The sequence below is a fragment of the Acomys minous genome (assembly GCF_964271855.1).
Source record: "Acomys minous genome assembly, chromosome: 10".
NCBI classification, from domain to species: domain Eukaryota; kingdom Metazoa; phylum Chordata; class Mammalia; order Rodentia; family Muridae; genus Acomys; species Acomys minous.
This window is the reverse complement of record NC_140491.1, coordinates 114,616,425-114,630,680: the sequence shown is the minus strand read 5'-3', so window position 1 is coordinate 114,630,680 and position 14,256 is coordinate 114,616,425. Positions and strand designations below refer to the sequence as shown.

Genomic DNA, 14,256 nt, shown 5'->3' with positions numbered 1-14,256 from the left:
ACTCTTAGGCAGTTCAGGGCCCAGTCTATGCAATGGTGCCACCCAGTAGTGGTCTGGGTCCTCCCTCCATCAATTAACAATCCTCTCAGACATGCTCACAGGCCAACCTGATGTGGAGGATTCCCGGCTCTACCTCTGCAGGTGGTTCTTGGTTGTGTCTGTCTGACTACCCAGCAAATCAGCTACCACACCTCACTGTTTTCCAAAGCTGGGCTGCAAATTTGCTCTTGTCTTCTTCTATGTCCTTTTTTGTCCCTATTTTTAGGTTATATTTTCAATTCTTTTGTCATATTTGTGAAGCTTCAGGAGTGGAACAGTAGTAAAGGTTTTAAAAAGTAATCCACCATGATTAATTTTAAACCATAAATCCATTTACAACTCTTTTCTTTTTACTTGATTTTAAAAATACATCACAAAATTTCTGGCACATCTTGCATCAGTACCTCTCTATAAACACCTTTTTCCAGAATCCTCTAGTGTGAGGAAGTCAATTTGCCTGAGGATTTCCAGCACTTCTAGATTCTTTAGCATTTTTGTAGGTGGAGCTGAGCCCAGGCCTTCAGTGGGGTCTCATTCTTCCTAACCCTGCCATTGGCTAGACACCGGCCACTACAGACATCTAGAAAACATCACTCCAGTAAATATTCTTCCTTTCTGTGAGGCAGTGGAAATGGATGAAGTAGGGTACGCCTCCCTCAGCCTGCCTCCTTCCTGCCTTTAGTCTTCTCAGTGAATTCTCGGGGCTGCACTAAACATCCCTGGAAAGAGGGAATGACGGTGCTCCATTAGGGAGTATTGTGGGTGATATGCTAAAACAGACTTACTACAGGTGATGTGAGTAATGATTAATAGTCTTAACACTTGTACAGTATTTATGGATGCATCCAGGGTTACGAAAATCCCTCTGACTTAGTAGCATGGCACCTTAGGGATGTCCATAGACCTGAAGCATCAGGGAGCAGAACAGTTAGAAAACTCAGAGAAAGGAGAAGAGCACAGCAAGGAGATGGAATAATTAAGAGGCTGAAAGAAGTCAGGTAAATGTGGGGCAGGGCAGGTAAATAGATAGACAGACAGATGCAGACAGACACACAGAGAGAAACAGAGACAGAGAGACACAATGGGCTGAAAGAGAGCTCTGTGGAGGCTTTCCCCAAAAGCTTCCTCTGTAGAAGAGAAGAGAAGGCGAGGAGGGGGAGGAGGAGGGGGAGGAGGAGGAGAGGGAGGAGGAGGAAGGGAAGGAGGAGGAAGGGGAGGAAGGGGAGGAGGAGGAAGGGGAGGAGGAGAATCCTTTAGGGAGAATAAACAAGTGCCATGAAGGCTCCACTTCTCCCTCTCTTTTCCTTTCTCTGATGCTCCTTGCTTTTCATTTATGATAATAATCTCTCTCCATAGGTCAGACTCAGAGTGTCAGGTGCATAATAGAGAGTCACAGAGACAGCAGGGATGAGTGAGAGGTGCTTAACAAAAGACAGAGGAGCTGAGTGCTAAACGAGTTCTCTAACGTCCAGGAGAATGACATTTAAGATGCTAACTGCTCCCCAGCGCAGCTGTAATGAGTGTTTCTTATTCCCAGCCTGTCTCCTTGATTTGAGTAAATAACTAATTAGTGGGCAAAAGTCTGTCTTTTCATCAAGACACACAGCCTCAAATACATCTATTAAATACTAGTATGTTTTTATTTAATCATAGTGTTGTCAAGCTGTTAAAAGTGCCTAGGTGTACATGGCACTAGGCTCTTCCTGTCTTAGAGTTATATGGTTGTAAAGGTTTTTACTTTGTTTGTTTTGTCTCCAAGGAGAAAGAAGTGCATCTTGAAGGTCTTTCTAACTATCTCTGGACTTAAAAGGGAATTCTTTTACATGCTGGGAGTTATGCAATGCCTATTTCTATAAAAACAATAAGCTGACATCCATTGAAGCAGTGATAAATACTTTATTAACTTGTCATATTCTTAGAGAAGAAAAAAAAGTTGGGTATAATTTTAGACCTAGAGAAAGCTACTCATCACGGAGGCAGGTACTTCGGGCTCACAGGTTCCACGTCACTTGATTCAACCACCTGTGGTTTGGAAGCAGTGAGGAGCTAATGCATCCGAACTGGACAGCCACAGTCTTTTCCTTCTGTCATTATGCCCTAATGGACACAGTACAGCGGGTACTTACACAGTTTTCATATCACTCAGGATTATAACGAACCATAGGGCATGTTGCGCAGGGTAAATTTAAAGACTACACCAGTTCCTTAGATTTGAGTAGCCATTGATCTGGGTATCTGTAAGGGTTCTGACCACAGTCCTCCACAAATAGTAAGAAATGACTACACTGTCTGTCAATGGGATCATTTTGTTCCTTTAAATAGAGACTATTATATCTAAATACATTTAAGGCTAATATAATAAAGCTAATCATATGCTGTTTTGTTGTACATTCAAGGTATAAAATACATTACTTATACACATACATAAGTACACAGTGATACAATTATTACCATCAGGAAAAGATTCTCTTGTTTTATACATTGTTGCTTAGCGATTTCCTCCAAACTGAAGAGCCTCTCTCACCATGCCAAGGGAGGACTGACAACAATCTAGAAGGTTGTGTCAAATGTCTAGGTATGTATATGTAGGCATCTCCACATGGGAATTCACTAAAGGAGAGATTGGAGCCTGAATAGCACCTTCTCATGGGCCAAGGAAAAGGGGGTGTCATCAGAGTGTCAGCATGCTTCTGGGCTGGCTGTGATGGAGGCTGCTTTACCAAGTGTGTCTTCACTGTTGTGATGTGCTGAGTTCTCAGAGACAGTGACTGAGATAAACCTTTCTCTTATATAGTTACATTTGTTTGGGGTTATGAAGGTGCCTAAAACCTATCTCTTAGTAAATGCCTGGGATACAATATGGTGTTAGCACATGCAGTCCCAATACCTACAGTAGCAACCCACTGATCTCACAGTTTTTCTCTTTGTTTTCTTCAGTGATTCAGACTTTTAGGGAACTTTATAGCTCTTAACGCATCACTTACCAATGCGATGGCATCATGAAAGTGCCTGAAGTGCCTTTAAAGCTGCACATGCTGCTGCTTGGTGAAGCTCAGATATTAATTCTGGATCACTGAGCTTCGGAGTAAAGAATCTCCTTTTCTAATGGGTCCTCATTGTTACTTCCTGTTGTATTAGGTTCTGAGGTGGACAGGACTTCCTGAAGGTGACACAATAGCGTCTTGTCCTGATAGCTCTGTGATATATATTCATTTTATTTATTTATTTATTCTTTCAACTTCAATACTACACTCTTGGTTCTTAAGAAAGAATTTTTGGCACAAACTCAGTTTAATTCATTTCTTCTTGAAATTTAGTAGTTTGTATCTCTCAAGGTTCATTTTATCAGAGATGTTAAATTTATTAGCATAATGTCTTTTTATGAGTTTATTTTAATAATTGTATTTTAGCAAACTTGTTGATCATTTTGCTCATCCTTGTTGTATTTGGGTCAATAAATGTCTTTCTTTTCATTTTGTTTTATTAACAATGAATTAGATTCCATTATGGAATTTTTCAAACAAAATTTTCATTTTCTGTTTCTCTCTTTCCCTTTTCTCTTCTGTGCCCTCCCTCTCTACAGCCCCTCCCTCTCTGCAGGCCCTCCCTCTCTGCAGGCCCTCCCTCTCCGCAGGCCCTCCCTCTCCGCAGGCCCTCCCTCTCCGCAGGCCCTCCCTCTCTGCAGGCCCTCCCACCCCCAGTAGTCTCCTTTCTGCTGTCATGTCACCTATGGTCTTCTGATTTCTGTCACACACACTTCCAACATTTCATTACTGATCAATTTTTTGTGCCTCTTCACATGCCTGCTAAATGTGTGACTCAGTGTCAGAACAAACAAGGAGATATTTCAGTGTGGGTGTGGAAGGAATAAATGAGGCGTGGTTTGGTTTTTAAGTACAGAGAGATATCTAAAGAGGTTTTATGAGATAGATATTTTCCCCCGATATACCTGGAAGCTTAGTTTAGAAAAACAAAACAAAACAACAACAACAACAACAACAACAACAACAACAACAACAACAGAACATAAGCAGTTAAATGTGATGTTGATGATGATGATGGAGCAACTGATGGAGCTACTCCCTGGAGACAACTTAGGCTATCAGTTAGGAAACCCACTCATGTGTAACCTTCCAGGAAGCACTCTGCCTTTTTTTGTATGAACTTCCCTGTTCTTGAGTTCATCTTGATTAGTTTATTATACATTTGATTCTTCAGGATTAGGTTTAGTTGCATACATATGAAATTCAAAGTATTTCTGGCCCTAGAGTGGTCCTGAATTGATGGTCTTACTCCTGGTTCAGCCCCCAGGTGCTGCAGGTAGAGGTACATGTCACCACAGCCTGGCACAGGCCACTTCCATCTTGCTTCTCTGTCATTCTTAGTGGTGGCATATTAGTTAATTCGTTATGTTCTCATATGTGTGACCTCAGCACTTGAGAAAGGTTTGTCCCGGTCACTGTGTCTGAGAACTCAGCACATCACAACAGTGAAGACACACTTGGTAAAGCAGCCTCCATCACAGCCAGCCCAGAAGCATGCTGACACTCTGATGACACCCCCTTTTCCTTGGCCCATGAGAAGGTGCTATTCAGGCTCCAGTCTCTCCTTTAGTGAATTCCCATGTGGAGATGCCTACATAAACATACCTGGAGATTTGACACAACCTTCTAGATTGTTGTCAGTCCTCCCTTGGCATGGTGAGAGAGGCTTTTCAGCTTGGAGGAAATCGCTAAGCAACAATGTATAAAACAAAGATCCAGAGTGTGAAGGAGATTTCTGCACTAGGTTTATTGCAATACACTCATAAGAACCCAAATCAAAACAGCTTCAGTGTGCACAAGGAGAAAATATCTGTGATAGATATTTACACTAGTACAGAGAAATAGAAGCAAAAATCCCTGATTCTTTCATAAATAAAAGGCAATTTGACCACATTTGAAGTCTGAGCCAGAAATTTCAGAGTCCTTTTCATGCCATTTCCTTGTCATCACAGTGATTTATTAGAGCGCCTCAATGCTAGGTCTGCCATTGCCTTCCTGTGTCACTTGCTAGAGTGGTACTTTTCTCAAGTTAGACTTTGTTTCGCTGTGGGAACTCTGTGTAAGCCACTTGCTGGTGTGTAAACTCATTCTGTGATCAGTCTGTATTTTATTTCATGAAATTAATGTGAAAGTGTAATAATTCATAGATCCTCAAAAAGTTTTAATAAAGGTGTGGAATTTTCTATAGAGAAAGCATCTCTCTGTGGTGGGGGGGATGTCAACTGCCTTTTGCAAAGTTCTCAATTCATTCTCCCGTACTCTAAAGCCCGGTATTGGAAATCACTAAAGGTAAACTATGGGAAAAGTGAAGTTACTCTATTTTAGCTAGTGCTCAAGTGTAGGTGTGTTCTGCCATCTCCTTTGATGGAATTAAATTGTCTGACAATTTAGGGAAATAGCTAAGTTGTCTTCACCTTGCTTATGTGTAGCATGTACAGAAAGGGGTGTGTGACCCTCTGTGCTCAGTGAAAGGCAGTGGACCCAGACAAGCAGTGTAGCTCCAGCTCAGCCAAAGGCAGCTGGTTCCGGAACCCCGCGCTTCACAGTTTATTGCTTAGACGTTCCCTAATGTGTCCCATTCACACCCAGATCCCTTGGATTCTCTCTCTGTGTTGGATGTCTAGTGCTGCGGGACAACCATCTCCAAATCCAGGGTCTTAAAATGTTGCCCTTAGTCGTCTCAGTCTGTGTCGAGCAGGATTCCAGGCCTGTCTACTTGTGCTTCACACTTTGAAAGTTCTGTGAGGATTGAAACTCGTGGTCCCGCGGGCAAAGCCAGGAGACGATAGTTTTCAGATTCGCATGGGCTGAAACACTGTTGCAGCAGACTGCGGTTTGATTAGTGTGCATCACTGTAACAATACCAGACGGAAATGACTTAAGCGGGGAAGGTTTCTTTTGGTGCCTGGGTTTTGGTATCAGTCCATTTCTGTGTGCTGGGACTCAAGAATGTTATGGAGCGGAGCGGGCGCTGGTACTGTGCTGCTCGTATCCTGGCAGCCAGCTTTGCCTTTTATCTTTCTCCCTTTGTTGTAGACACTGAACAATACATGGTGCCTTTGGAAGATAAAGTGGCCAGCACCATAGAAGCAGAATGATCAGAGATACAATTCTAGTCCAAAAAATGTACTCTTTGGAAAATGTCTTGAACACACTGTCTCGAATTTTCAGGAAAACTTGCCTTGATTATGGTTCTTACACTATGTGGGAGACTCCAGGAGAAACAAACTCCTGATGTTTCTCAGAAGTGGACATCACTTCTAATAATTACTTACATTAGAAAGATGGTTTTTCATTATACAAAAATGAAAATATTTCTGCATACGACCTAGAAATAGTTACGTTAACTGTTTTAATTAGTTTGTGTGTCTAACATTGGCCCATTTATACTTGGTTATAAAGAATCTACTTCTCTCTCTGTCTCTTTTGGAAATAGACTAAGATGCTTGGTGAAGCAGCTGGAGAAGGGTGACGTCAACGTGGTCGACCTAAAGAAGAATATTGAATATGCAGCATCAGTGTTGGAAGCAGTTTACATTGATGAGACAAGGTGAGTCCCAGCCCCTCCCCCTCATCTTCATTGCTTTCCTTCTCTTTTTCCCTTTTTAAGCCTCTTATATTACAAAGAAAATAGAAATTCTTAGTATGAAACAAAAATCAAAGTCGTATGATAATTTGATGTTTACTTTCACCTAACTAGTTAACTGGAATATTACTTTTTTAAATTACACTTTAGTCCAAATACTTATATAATAAAATAATCGTATAGTAAATTTATGAAACACAATTAAATTTCTTGTTCCTTCATCTTTGTTCTTAGACTTTTAAATATCAAGAGACGTATGTAGGCTTGAGCTAGTTTCCATTAATGTAAGGGTTTATTCTGTTATCTCAACATTCAAAACCCCTTATTTGAAAAGAGGTCTGAGTTCCATGCAATGGAGTCATCAGAACTCATGTGGAGGGCTTCTGAGAGTTAGCTAAGTATCCCATGTCCCAAACTGAGCATCACAGTTGACAGTAAGAGGAGGTTTGGACAGGGAGATTTGTTGCAAGGGTACTGGCAACACAGTACCGTGGCTCTCAGCCAAATCCCATCTGCATCACAGGTATTTGTAAATGTAAGTGCTTTGACCATTATCTCCTGGTACTCAGCAAACACTGAGGCAGGTTCCTGCTTTTCCCACCAGCAAAGGTGAAAGTTACAGGAATCCAGAGCTGAGAGTGTGTGGGAGCAGAGGTGTACACGTCCAGAGTTCAAAGACAAAAGGGAATTAGGGAGAAGTTTCTTGCTGTGCCAAAGAGAACTGACAGCCTGTGAAGAGGGGGAGGCTGACCTGATTTCTTATATAGGAATCAGGGCTGGAACTTATCAATGCAGTCATAACTTCTGAGAAAATAAGGCTCAGGATGTACTCAAACCACTTATCTCTGAAGAACTTATAATGAAAGAGCCAGCACTTGGGAATTTATTATGCGTATAGCAATAGCACAGTCAATTAGGATCCTTGCCCCGTCATCCCTCCCCCATCCAGCCACAACACTGAATGACCAGTAAGCGTTAGAGTGAGCAGCAAACGTGTGTACGTGCCACCAGGCCCTGTCCCCCCTGGTCACGGTCACCTAGGTCAAGTCTGAGCTGCGGGAAGATGAGAAGGGTTAAAGAAAATGTGAGATGGAACTGTTTATCTCTGTGTCCTGGACTTCTCACATGCTGTCATTTAGCAGGCAGTAAATTCATATTGTTATCCAAGGTCAGGGTCTGGGCTAGGTGCTTTCAGATTCTTGGCCTCTTATCCAAGTAACTGAAGTGGGAGTTCGTGCATGCCTGTCACGGTATGACTCAAGGGTCAACTAGGAGAAGAAATGGTTCCTGAAAGTCTTATCTCCAGCTTAGTCCCGATGCTCCCGGTTCTCCCAGTATTATATATTTTTCTAATGACATATTTTAAAATTATAATCAGTTTACAGCCTGATGAAAGCCTCCTCCCTCCTCTTCTCTCCTCTCCCTGCTCCCTTCTCCTTAGACAAAGGGAGGCCCCCACATGGGTACCAACCCTGGTATCTCAAGTAGCAGCAGGACTAATTGCATCCTCTCCCTCTGAGGCCAGAAAATACAGCCCACCCATAGGGAAGGGAGCCAAAGGCAGGAAGCAGTGTCAGAGGCAGTCCCCAATCTCAGTTTTAGAGAACTCACATGAAGAACAAGCTGCACATCTATGACATAAATGTAGGGTGGCCGAGTCCAACTTATGCATGCTCTTTGCTTGGTGAGTCAGTCTCTGAGAGCCCCCACGGGCCCAGGTTGGTTTATTCCATAAGCCTTCTTGTGTTGGGCTTGACCCCTCGGCCTCCCTCAACCCCCCTCTTCCCGCTCTTCCACAAGACTCCCCAAGCTTTGCTTATTGGCTGTGGGTCTCTCTCTATATTTCCATCAGGTGCTGGTGAAGCCTCTCAGAGGACAGCTATGCTAGGCTCCTGTCTGCAAGCATAGCAGAGTGTCATTAATAGTGTCAGAGGTTGGCTCTGCCATGGGGTGGGCATCAAGTTGGGGGGCCAGTCGTTGATTGGCCAATTCCCCCAATCTCTTCTCCATTTTTATCTCTACACCTCTTGAAGGCTAGACACATTTTAGGGCAAAGGTTTCGTGGGTGGGTTAGTGTCCCCCTCCCTCCACTGGAAATTCCACGTGGCTACAGAGGTGGCCTCTTCAGGCTTCATATTCCTGCTGTTAGGAGTCTCAGCTAGGCTTACGCCCCTAGACTCCCGGGAGCCTCTCCTGTCTCAGAGATGCCCCCTGCCCAATGTCCTTTCTGTCTTTGCCCTCTCCGCCTTCCCACCCCTGACTCATCTCACACCTGATCCCCTCCACCCATTCCCCTCCCCACCCGCTCTCCCACCCAATTCCCTCCCTTCATCTACTACAGATGTCTATTTTTCAAGCATCCTCCCTTGGGCCCTCCGTGCTACTTACAGAGTTTTTGGGTCTGTGGTTGTAATATGGTTATCCTGTACTTTATGGCTAATATCTGCTTCTAAGTGAGAACATACCGGGTCTGTCTTTCTGGGTCTGAGTTACTTCACTCAGGATGAAACTTGCTAGTTCCCATCCATTTGCCTGAAAATTTCATGATGTCCTTGTTTTTAATAGCCAAATAGTATTTCAGTGTGTAAATGTTCTTTATTTACTTTATTCATTCTTTAGTTGAAGACATGTAGCAGTTTCTGGCTATTACAAGTAAAGCTCCTATGAATATAATTGAGCAAGTGTCCTTCTTGTATGATGGAGTGTCTTTTGGGTATATGCCCAGGAGTAGTAAGCGGGGTCTTGAGGTAGCATGATTTCCAGTTTTCTGAGAAACCACCAGATTGGTTTCCAAAGTAGTTGTACAAGTTTCCATTCCTACCAGCAATGGAGAAGTGTTCCCCTTTCTTCACATCCTTGTATGTGCTGTCACTTGAGTTTTTGATCTTTGCCATTCTGACAGGTGTAAAATGGAGTCTCAGAATCATTTTGTTGTTTTTTTTTAATTTTTTATTAATTTATTCTTGTTACATCTCAATGGTTATCCCCTCCCTTGTATCCTCCCATTCTTCCCTCCCTCCCATTTTCCCATTATTCCCCTCCCCTATGACTGTTCCTGAGGGGGATTACCTCTCAGAATCATTTTGATTCATGCTTCCCTGATGACTAAGGACACTGAACATTTCATTAAGTGCTTCTCAGCCTCTGTTGAGAATTCTCTGTTTAGCTCTGCGCCCCCTATTTAAAAATTGAATTATTTCATTTGTTGTTTAATTTCTTTAGTTCTTTGTATGTTTTGGATATTGGCCCTCTGTTGGATGTAGGATTGGTAAACATCTTTTCCCATTTTACAGGTTGCCATTTTGTCTTACTGAGTGTCCTTTGCCTTGCAGAAGCTTTTCAGTTTCATGAGGTTCCATTTATTGTTAAGCTGTTGGTGTTCTGTTCAGAAAGTTGTCTCCTGTGTCAATTAGTTCAAAGCTATTTCCCACTTTCCCTTCTATTTGATTTAGTGTATCCATCTTGATTTCTTTGATCCACTTGGACTTGACTTTTGTACAAGGTGATAAATATGGATCTATTTGCATTCTTCAACATGCATGCATCCAGTTAGACTAGCACCATTATTGAAGATGCTTTCCTTTTTTCCCAGTGTATGGTTTTGCTTTCTTTTTCAAAACTCAAGTGACTGTAGGTGTATGGGTTTATTTTTGGGTCTTTGGTTTGATTCCATTGATCAACCTGCTTGTTTTTATGCCAATACTATGAGGTTTTTATTACTATTGCTCTGTAGTACAGCTTGAAATCAGGGATGGTGATACCTCCAGAAAATCTTTTATTGTTTAGCTATTGTTTTTTCCCATATGAATTGAGAATTGCTCTCTCAAGGTCTGTAAAGAATTAGGTTGGAATTTTGATGGAAATTGCATTGAATCTGTAGATTTCTTTTTGTCAGATAGTCAGATGTTAATCCTGCTGAGACATGAGCATAAGAGAGAGCTTTCTGTCTTCTAATCTCTGTTTTAGTTTCTTTCTTCACAGACTTAAAGTTCTTTGACTTGCTTGGTTAGAGTTACACCAAGATACTTTATATTATTCATGGTATTGTGAAATGAGTTGTTTCTCTAATTTCTTTCTCATCCCAGTTGTCATTTGTATTTTATTTTGTATTTTCCTCTCCTTTTATGGAGGTTAGGTCAGACCACACATGGTATTTCATTTTCTTCCTTCACTAATCAAGACATTAGGGAGCTCTTGAATCCTGTGTTGAACTTTTGTACATTCCACAATTAATGTGTTTTTAATTCTGAGAGAAGGATTCACAATGCAGGCTGTATGGCACAGCGATTCCATCCTTGGTCCATAGGATGTGATTCTCTGATTTGGAGTAATTAAGAGGTGAAATTTATAGAGTCTGTTAACCTTACTGTCCTTCCCTGACTTGTTTGCTTAGTTGATCCTCACTGGGGATCTATAGCATAGGTGGTCCTTCCACAGGGACAGAGGTGTGGACAAACTGCCAAAAGTGCTCCTATAGTTTCTTTAGTCTTTTGTTTCTAGGTGTGTTACTTCTATATAGTTTACAAGTTGATTAAACATAGCAGGTTTAAGGGTTCTTCAAGCTTCCTTTGACCAAACACTAGATGTTGCCTTCATAAAGTGTAAGAACTTTAAAAATTCAACAGTTCTTTGGAGTTTTACAACATTTTACAGCACATGTAGTTATTTGCCTCGATATTCAAACTTTCTTTGATTCATCATATGATATATTCACTCATTCTTAGGTAATGTCTTTCCCATGGAAATGATGACTTCATGGTTATGTTGCCACCTTAGGGCTCCATGGTTCCCAAGTCAATGAAATGCATTACATCTATGATGTGTTTACGTTTGAAAACTACTCTCTAGTATGGGAAGGAAAAGGTTCAGCACAATGGTAGAAATTTAGCATTTGCTGTCTTGCTTATTGGCTCCATCCAGCAAAGTAAAGCCGTTCAGAATACCACACTAATTAATTCATTCATTAGAGTACCACATTGAATAATTAACTAGTTAGGGATAGGGTGTCATATAGCTCCTGCTGGCAGGGAATTCACCACATGGCTAAGTAGGACCTTGGACATCTGATCCTCCTGCCTTACTCTCCTGAGTGCTTAGGTAACAGGTTTGCCTCCTCTCCACCTCTAGTTTATGTAGTGCTGGGTGTTGAAGCCAGGGCTTTGTGCATGCTAGGCAAATACGTCATGAAATGAACCGTAGCCCTAAAGCCATTCTCCTTTGTTTAAATTCTTATGCAGCGTTATTTCATTAGATTAATACTAATGCTCTAAATCTGCCCCATATTCTAAAGGTGACTAGCTCCCCACAATCTTGTGCAACAGTCAGAGTGATTACTTTCTGTAGTTCACTAATGGTGCACTAAGGCTCATTTGAACACCATAGTAGTCCTACACAATAGAAACACAAAAATTACTGTTTTGTGACAAGGAATCACAGGAACATTACAAAGCTTACCCAGGAGAGCACACTGAAGAGCGAATTAGTGGTTCTAGCATTCTTGACACTAGACTTGGGTTATTAACTACCATTCACAGCCTAATCTCTTTAGTTACAGTTTACTCGTAGTGTTTTGAAGGCTGGAGCAATTGAATAATGTATAAAAGTTATTGTTGCCCAAGCAGGAGGATCTGCACTCTGATTACCAGCACCCACGTAAGGGAGTCAGGCGCAGCTGGATCAGCTGTAACCCCAGTGCTGCCTGGGAACTGGGACAAAGAAGTTCTGGAGTTCGCTGAAGGAGAGGCAGAGATTTCAGGTTCAGTGAGAGACCTTACCTCAAGAGAGTAAGATCAGAAGAATGAGAGGGTTACACCTGATGTCCTCTTCTGGCCTCTGGGTGAGCGCAGGCACATGTGCCCACCTACATCCATGTGCACACACATACACCACAAACATATGTACACATATATGCAAAGGTGCTTTCAGAGATTTTTATGGATGTTTTGACCGCAGATCCTTAGATATCGTGGTATGTGGATGGCATTGTCTCTCAAGTTTTTCCCTTTTGTCAACGTGCTGTTGCCTTGAACTTGGCTCTAGTATGACGTTATGTCCTGGAGAACATTAAATGCTACACGTTGGGGTTTTGTCTTCCTTGGAAATCCTATGGCTATGCATTTGCCATCATGCCAGATGTGAGACCTAAGACCGCCTCTCATGACTCTTCTTAGTTTATGCTGGAAATATATACCTAAGGTGTTCTAGAGCAAATCACACACAGCACAAATTGATTTCCTACATATTTTGTAAGGCCCGGGGCAAGGAGCTGAGCATATTTCTGAGATGTGTTTGCAGTTATTAATGTGTTGTTTGCCTTAGGAATTCTAGTAAAACAGGTTATGTAAAAGAAAAATGATTCAGGTAGCACTTTATTGTGTCTTAACTTACATTTTAAGAAATCCTAGTTTCCAAAAATTTGGATCTGGAATTTTTTCTAGAAAGAAATGAATCTATTATTGTTTGAAAATGGGTAAGTCTGAAGAAAAGGTTAATATAGGGTAAATAGAAATTGTTCATTAACTAGTACACACACACACACACACACACACACACACACACACATACACACACACGCCCCACCCCTTCCTCCTAAATATGAGTGACTACAGGGTTCCAGTTAAAATAAATCAAAACAAAAATTTCTCTGTAAAGATGATTTTGGTTAGAAAACTGAAATTTCTAATAGAAGTAGAAATGTACCTTTTATGAAGATTATAGAAACTCCCACAATGGATATGATAATTTGTTAGGTTTTTATAAAAGACAGTTTCATAAGCAAATATAAAATTTGTGAGTCTTTCAGATGTGTCTCTAGAGGTTATTTTTCCCAAAGTTACACAGTTGTAATCCACATGACCTAAAAAGAATCTGTGTGTCCTTATTTGGATTGTAACAGAGCCAAGCAAGGCAGCATCCCTGGCCTCGGGAATAGCAGGGTCGGCAGCTGCCTTGGGAGATGCACTTTCAAACATGTGTATAGTACTTGCTAATATCTTAGAAATATAACTTACTATTTTATTTTGGTCAATATGAACCAATCTTTAGCATTATCATGACTGGAATATTTTATATAGTCTCTGGACTTAAAAAGACCAGGTTATTCAAAGTCAGGACCCTCCACTCAACACTGAAATAAAGTTACTTAATCTAGAGTGCATAGTTTTATCACTTACCAAATAAAGGTGATGGTTGACACGAGGCTTAAATGTGACATAATGCCAAGCAGAGTAAAAGTTGGGTTGTAACCATTATTTTTATTGTACAGGTAAAATGCAATGCATTTTTCATGCTTGGGAAACATAATATGTTAAGACGTAGAATTTAAACCTTCAAGGAAAATATTAAATAATGTCCTGAAAGCAGGTTGGGGTCTTGGAGAGAATGAAGACAAGCAGAAAAGCAAAGAGCTACACAAAATGATGGAAGGGGATCTGAGTCCGGATGTATAGGGCCTAACATGCACTTACTTGACTAGCATGTCTGACTAAGCCTATGAGTTCTTATCTTGGGATGGGATGTACAGAATTGAGCCTGTGCTCAATGTCAGTCAAAATGCATGCCTTTAATCCCAGCACTTGGGAGGTAGAG

The 14,256-nt window shown here is 41.4% G+C and overlaps 1 protein-coding gene across 5 annotated transcripts in view; it reads left to right on the top strand.

The window, feature by feature from the left end:
* Positions 1-14,256, top strand: part of PDE1A (phosphodiesterase 1A) — a 278,238-nt gene that overhangs the window by 181,981 nt on the left and 82,001 nt on the right. For all 5 annotated transcript variants that reach the window (XM_084800179.1, XM_084800178.1, XM_084800177.1 and 2 more), the window contains one exon: positions 6,520-6,633. In XM_084800179.1, coding sequence (XP_084656305.1) covers positions 6,520-6,633 — 114 coding nt within the window. The remainder of the gene's footprint in view (positions 1-6,519; positions 6,634-14,256) is intronic.